At 35.4% G+C, this 6,626-nt stretch overlaps 2 protein-coding genes across 2 annotated transcripts in view; both read right to left on the reverse strand.

The window, feature by feature from the left end:
• LOC106142121 (tyrosine-protein kinase-like otk) overlaps positions 1 to 4,058 on the reverse strand; it is a 49,350-nt gene extending 45,292 nt beyond the window's left edge. Inside the window, exon 1 of the mRNA XM_060952005.1 lies at positions 3,834 to 4,058. Coding sequence (XP_060807988.1) covers positions 3,834 to 3,882 — 49 coding nt within the window. The 5' untranslated portion in view covers positions 3,883 to 4,058. The remainder of the gene's footprint in view (positions 1 to 3,833) is intronic.
• Positions 4,059 to 4,841: 783 nt separating this feature from the next.
• Positions 4,842 to 6,073, reverse strand: LOC106142132 (probable deoxyhypusine synthase). Its single transcript, XM_013343761.2, has one exon. The coding sequence runs from the start codon at positions 5,949 to 5,951 to the stop codon at positions 4,842 to 4,844; it is 1,110 nt and encodes a 369-aa protein (XP_013199215.2). The 5' UTR covers positions 5,952 to 6,073.
• Between the last annotated feature and the right edge of the window lie 553 nt (positions 6,074 to 6,626).

Genomic DNA, 6,626 nt, shown 5'->3' on the forward strand with positions numbered 1-6,626 from the left:
ATGAAGCGAAAAAAGTATGCAGACATCGTGGCAAGTGGAAAGATGTAGTCTCTGCTTACCTCCTTGCTTGCCTCCGAGTAAAAGTGGTGAATTAATGTATGTATGTTCATTTTAAAATACCCGGGTAACAGCTAGAATAAATAAAACTCTATTTACGAATACATACATACTTACTCCGAAAATGCGAAGAAAAAAACCTATAACATTATAACATAGCAATCATGCCCTTAATAAATTATTAGTAGATAGTTTTTTTTTTAAATTTGAAAACAAAAAACCTTCATCCCACTGAGACCAAATGGGCGGGTCCAGTCCAAATGTTTGTTACCTGGGTGCGTACAAAATATGGATGGTACAGAAGTAGCGTCTGCTAGTATGGAAGTACTAAATGTTTTTGAGTGTGGTCAAAAATTAAATTTTAGGGTTCCACAACGAAATGGCAAAAAAAGGAACCAATACTTATAGCTTTATCATGTTCGTTTATCCGTCCGTATGTCACGGAAATTTTTAAACACAGCCGTAATTATTTGAAATTTTTATTGAATTCTCTATAGGTATTTTTTAAAATTTTATGTAAATATCACGTTCATCCTTACGTGGCAGACAGAGCCAACAGTCCAAAAAAGGCTGAAAGCCTACTTTGAGCTGTATGGTTTCATGAAAATAAAATGTATTACTCATTTTCACGGGGAAAGACTTTTAAACATTCGAAATGAATATTTCACATCATATTGACATAATGAAAAAATAATAATAATAGGAACCTCCCTCCCCTACCGCTAAGTAAAAAGATCATAGTCAAACGATGACTACGTTTCATCATGAAATACGGTACCAAACATGTTAATGAATCATTTTACATGATCACGCCGTGTACACTAAAGTTGGACATTTTCTAAGTTCACTATATAAACATTTCCTAAGGATAAAAATGCAATATTGCAATCTGTCTCTATGTGTATTTTAATAAATAAATAAAAAATAAACAGACGAACATTAAAACTGCCAAAGCGCACTTCTGTAGTTAACTATATTGTCGCAACAGGGTCAAGCAAAAACTAATGAGTTTTGCAAAATGAAGAATTTTAACGACCCACGCGGTTTTGTATAATTATCGACTCGGATACCTCACTAATATTATGTAAAGCTGGTTTGGAGCCCTGAAGCTTCGAGTTAGGCTTTTAAAAGCGACTTGAAAAAAAAGAGATTTTAGATTTCGCTATTGTGCATTGCTAAGAGGGTAACTATTAATGTGTAAAAACTTTAAAAAAGCAAATACATCCTAAAATATAAGCCATACAGCTGAACGTGGCCTTTCAGTATTTTCAAGGTTATACCATACATAAATATAGTCATGTCTATATCCCTTGCGGGGTACACAGAGCCAACAGTCTTGAAAAGACTGATAGGGCACTTTGAGCTATTTTGCTTAATGATAGAATTGAGATTCAAATAGTGTCAGGTTCCTAGCCCGTCGCCTAAAAGAAGAATCTCAAGTTTATAAGCCTATCCCTGAGCCGTCTTTTACGACATCCATGGGAACGAGATGGACGAGTGGTCCTATTCTTTTTTTTTTTGGTGCCGGGAACCATACGGCACTAATACACATCCTATTAATTATAAATGCGAAAGTTTGCGAGTATGTGAGGATGTCAGTATGTATGTTTGTTACTCTATCACGCAAAAAGTACTGAACGATAAAATTTTGTATGTGGGTAGTTGAAGGCCCAGAATATCATATAGGCTATTTTTTATCTCGGAGTTCCCGCGGGATTGATAGGGTTTCCATGCGGACCAAGTCGCGGGCGGCCTCTAGTATAAAATATTTGTGTATAAATAACAGCATACATAGCGTTTTGCGAATACATTCGGTGTCATATGTCATTGAGTCACTGGGAGCCATCGATCGCTTTCAAAGAACTCATTGTTTCGTTTATACTCAAATTATAGAGAACGCAGATGGTTCATGATCAATCAAAAATCATATACATACATACATAAATCACGCCTCTTACCCGGAGGGGTAGGCAGAGACCACATGTTTCCACTTGCCACGATCCCTGCACACTTCTTTCGCTTCATCCACATTCATAACTATATTCATCTTTCAAGAGACAAAATCCTGATAATTTGATATCTATGACTATACCACATAATTATATGCAAATCATGAAACTTGCATTAATATTATGCAAATTTCATGAAATTCTGTTAAGTAATTTTTGCATGAAAAAGTAACAAACATCCACACATATTTTCAAACAAACAAAAACTAAAACTTTATTGCACAAAAAAAATGTACAAGAGGCGGACTTAATGCCGTTTGGCATTCTCTGCCAGTCAACCAGCTGACCAAACAGAAAAAACTTTAAGTTGGTGGTGCGATAAAGTGCACATGCATACTGCAAAAAAAATGCATAAATCCATACAAGATACATAATATACATTATAAATAAATATGCATACATAAAATATCAAATAAATATAGTAGGTAACAGACGTACTACTTCTACACTCTCACTATTTTATTACTGTATGGCTTTACTGAAGTGTAACTGAGAAATGGATCATTTGTCAAAAGTTCTTGGCATGTTGATTGTTCACATTCTTTCCCAATAAATACATACATAAAAGCACGCCACCGTCCCAGTGGGGTAGGCAGAGACTAACTTACCCAACCCAGGATAGCATATTTGATACACTGAAGAGAACACCTTGTTATGTGATCGACTTGGGGTCTTGTGAAAACTGGCTCTGACAGAAAAAAGGGCTGGGATGTGTGACCCGTAAAAATAAATGCATCCTCAATGCTTTTTTTGTCTATGCTGCCTTTATGATTTTGGATATTTATTTTTTTATTTTCCTTTTCTGAAAGAAATCCCAACTGGGCCAACAATAAGTCCGCAATTGTAGATATATTTTAAAATACAATTACTTACTGGAATTGAGTTTATAGAAACTTATATAAATAAGAATTCAAGTTGTATTAGTGTTGTTGCTATCCTTGGTCAATTTTTACAGTAGTACATTATAAATATTTCTATGGTTTATAAAATACCTACCTACCTACTTGGACCGTAAATATATCATGATAGAAAATATGTGGGTACATTATTTTTTTCGTGATTACCTATACATATTATGAAATATAACAAATATTATCTCAAATTTTTCAAATGCGTTCTCTTTCTAATCTAAGTTTATGCCAAATTTCATCAAAACTGGCATAGTTGTTTTTGATTTTGTACATTACAAACAAAAACACAAAGCTTGAAATTTCTTAATAATTATTACAATATGTCTAGCAGCAGTCTATACTTAGGTGAATATATACAATGCTGACTGGAATCGAAAACAAACTATGCAAATTTTGATCAAAATACGAAATATCCCGGTAATTTCGGGAAACCCTCTCTTAGTCCAAGTCTAGACCTCATAATGAACCTACATAGTAAATTACAAATTTTTAGACCCAGCGGTTTGTGCTGTGCTTCTACATCAGTCAGTCACTTAGTAAACGGAACTGAAACCTATTATATTTCTAGCGAGAAATAGTTAGATATTTAACAATCTTTAAAGTCAGGTGTAGGGTTAACGTAAAATAACCAATAACAATGGAAATATGTAAAGGAAACAATAACAATAAAACGGAAACGACAATTCTAAAACATGTTATCGAAAATTAACTAAAGTGAAAACATCAAAGTGCCAACATTCTGTTTAAATAAGAGATCAAAGGATAACTGGAAATGGTGTGTAAACGTCTAAATAACATTAATATCTGTACGTCGAACGACCGGCAGGCTAAAAATAGGATCAAGTCCAAGACTTACCGGACAAAAGCACTAAAGTCAGTATCAGTGAAGCTTGAAGAGCAAGCATTTTTGCACTTTCCTCACTGAAAACTTGGTAAAATATCGTCAAAATTTGTTATTAATAAACATTTTTAGTTGTAAGCACACAATTGTAATGTAAAACACATAGTTTTAAGGCAAAAACTGTAAACACCGTGAGCCGAAATTCTTATTTACGAGACGTTAGAAACGGCGTCCTTTCGTCAGCACCACACAAACACAACGAAAAACCGGCAAGTCAATGCTTGAAAATCGTACCAGACAGCGGCTAACTTCATGGCATATTTGACAGTTCATTCACCGAGGGTGGTCGGAAACATTTTACTTACTTTTTGATTATATAAGTGTAACTCATTATTCCTTTTACCATACAATTAATCTGTGCATTAATTCAATTAGCTTTTATTTACAGATGTCTAATATTACTGATTACAAACTAATTAAATGTTATGCAAATAAAAGTTTGAATTTACTCAATAGATGTCTCTGTATATTTAGATCAACTATTCAATACTAGATGTCACTACTTTTTTGTATATGTTACTCAACAACAGATGGCAGCACTTGTTAAGTCAATTTTACAAGGACGTTTTGGCAAAACAGATCTTTTGATTTTATATGCATATTTGTCAATTAAAACTTTGTAATTATAATGTTTTCTCAAATAGCAAACAAGAACAAATTTTAATATATATTGGTGCCGTGTGATTCCCGGTAGCAATATAAAAATAGGACCATTCCATTTCTTTCCCATGGATGTCATAAAAGGCGACTAAGTGATAAGCTTATCAACTTGGGATTCTTCTTTAAGGCTTTGGGCCAGCAGCCTGTCACAATTCGAATCCCAATTCTATCATTAAGCCTTCAGCTTAGGTCTGTTAGTCTTTCAAGACTGCTGGCTCTTTCTACCCTGCAGGGTATATAGACTTGATTATATGAATGTATGAATGAATAATATGCAAAATTGCAATGAAACAGAAATTTAGTTTACACATTCTTTTTATTGCTGAAATGATATTTGGCGAATGTCTGAGCAACTAGAAGCGGGAACACCAACGTAGCATCCGCATATAACTTCACAGGAGTCGCATTCATCCGAATCTTTCCCCAGGAAACGGCTTCATCAGGCCGGGCACCCGCATCGCTGCCATCAAACTCACTCGCTGTATTTACATATACTGAATAATCAGCACCGTTCCTCATCAAATTTGCATTACAAATATGATGTTTCACAACTCCACCTCCCAATATAATCATACCCGTATTATTAGCTTTCACAGCCATCGTATTCAGCCTTCGTAAGTCCCCTAAAATGTCAATCACAAGACCAGATCGTTTGAACGAGTGGAAATACATCATATCACCTAAAGATCCATCGGTTAATGCCGGACTGAATATAGGGATATTGTTACGCCATGCCCAATAACATACTGAACTTTCATCATTTATTTTCTCTCCCAATTTAGCTATAATTCTTGACGGCGACCAAATAGTCCCGTCTTTTATCTGTTCTTCAAGCATTTCGTCCAATATCGGCGTTACCCACTCTTCAAAACAACAGTAATTATCATTTGGCACTAACAAGTTACCAATTCTGTTTATCCCCCTGGTTCTTAGCACTTTTCCACTGAGATTAAAGTCTCCTACATAGGTTGGGGCAAGGCATTTGATAAGATCTTCTTCTACCCCTCCGGCAGTGGTCACAATACAATCCACAAGTCTGTTTTTGACTAGAAATCTTATCGTGTCTCTCAAACCTGACGAAATCATGTTAGAAGTATACCCTAAGAATATAGTACAGTTACTCTTCTTTTTAATAAATGAGTCTTCTTCATAAGGGTCGCTAGTTTCTTCAGTCAACGTAACAGAGCGACATTTGAGCATTTTGTTGATCTCTATTACCGCTTTGCCGAAGTTGGTGGCTTGGAAACCAGATCTGGTGTAGCTGTCGAGTATTTTATTGTAATCCGTTCCACTTTCCCAGTCGTACCCGGAAACTATGGGAGTTTCTGCAGGAAGTTCTTGGCTTGGCACCAAAACGGCACCCACTGCGCATTCTGGAGCCTTATTTTTCTCGATTGTGGCTGACAAATCCATTTTTGTTTAAACTGGTATGATTGTGTTTATTTCATTGAGTAGAAATCGTTTTGTTTTCGTAAATATTGTTTAGTTTTCTCTTTTTCGTCGCACTTCCATGAAATTTCAATGATATTTTGATTTATCTGTCAATGTCACAGATGTTACTGTGTCAATGTTATGTCATCTGCAGTGACGTTGAAGTTACATATTTTTTAAATTGTATAAAAGGTGACAAAGTTCTAAACAAATGACAATACAAACATATAATCAAATTACGTCCACAATTGCGGGGTAGACAATATCGAAAGGTAACGTTCAGCTGTATGGAGAGCACAATGATGAAATTGGGATGTTAGGAGTACCCGTAACCGTCGAATATGCATGAAAAGAGTAATGAGTGTGGAGAAAGTGGGAGTGGTTTGTAAGGATAGTAGTAGGTGGAAATCCATAGTAAATGCGAAACAGGCGTGATTGTACTTAAGATTGAAATAGTGACGGGATGCTGGCCTCTAGGCTCTTATAAGAGTCGTTGAAAGGCTAGGATTTTGCCAAGATGAGACATTAACAATATGTTTAAGAACAGGGCACGATAACGCCATTCAATAAGAAGAATTCACAACTTTGAAGAGCTCTGTGAAAGTATTAGGTTATAGACGTGATAGGATTACGTTGTAGCGGGAGCGATGATTCGGC

Source organism: Amyelois transitella, chromosome 27 (assembly GCF_032362555.1).
Source record: "Amyelois transitella isolate CPQ chromosome 27, ilAmyTran1.1, whole genome shotgun sequence".
NCBI lineage: Eukaryota > Metazoa > Arthropoda > Insecta > Lepidoptera > Pyralidae > Amyelois > Amyelois transitella.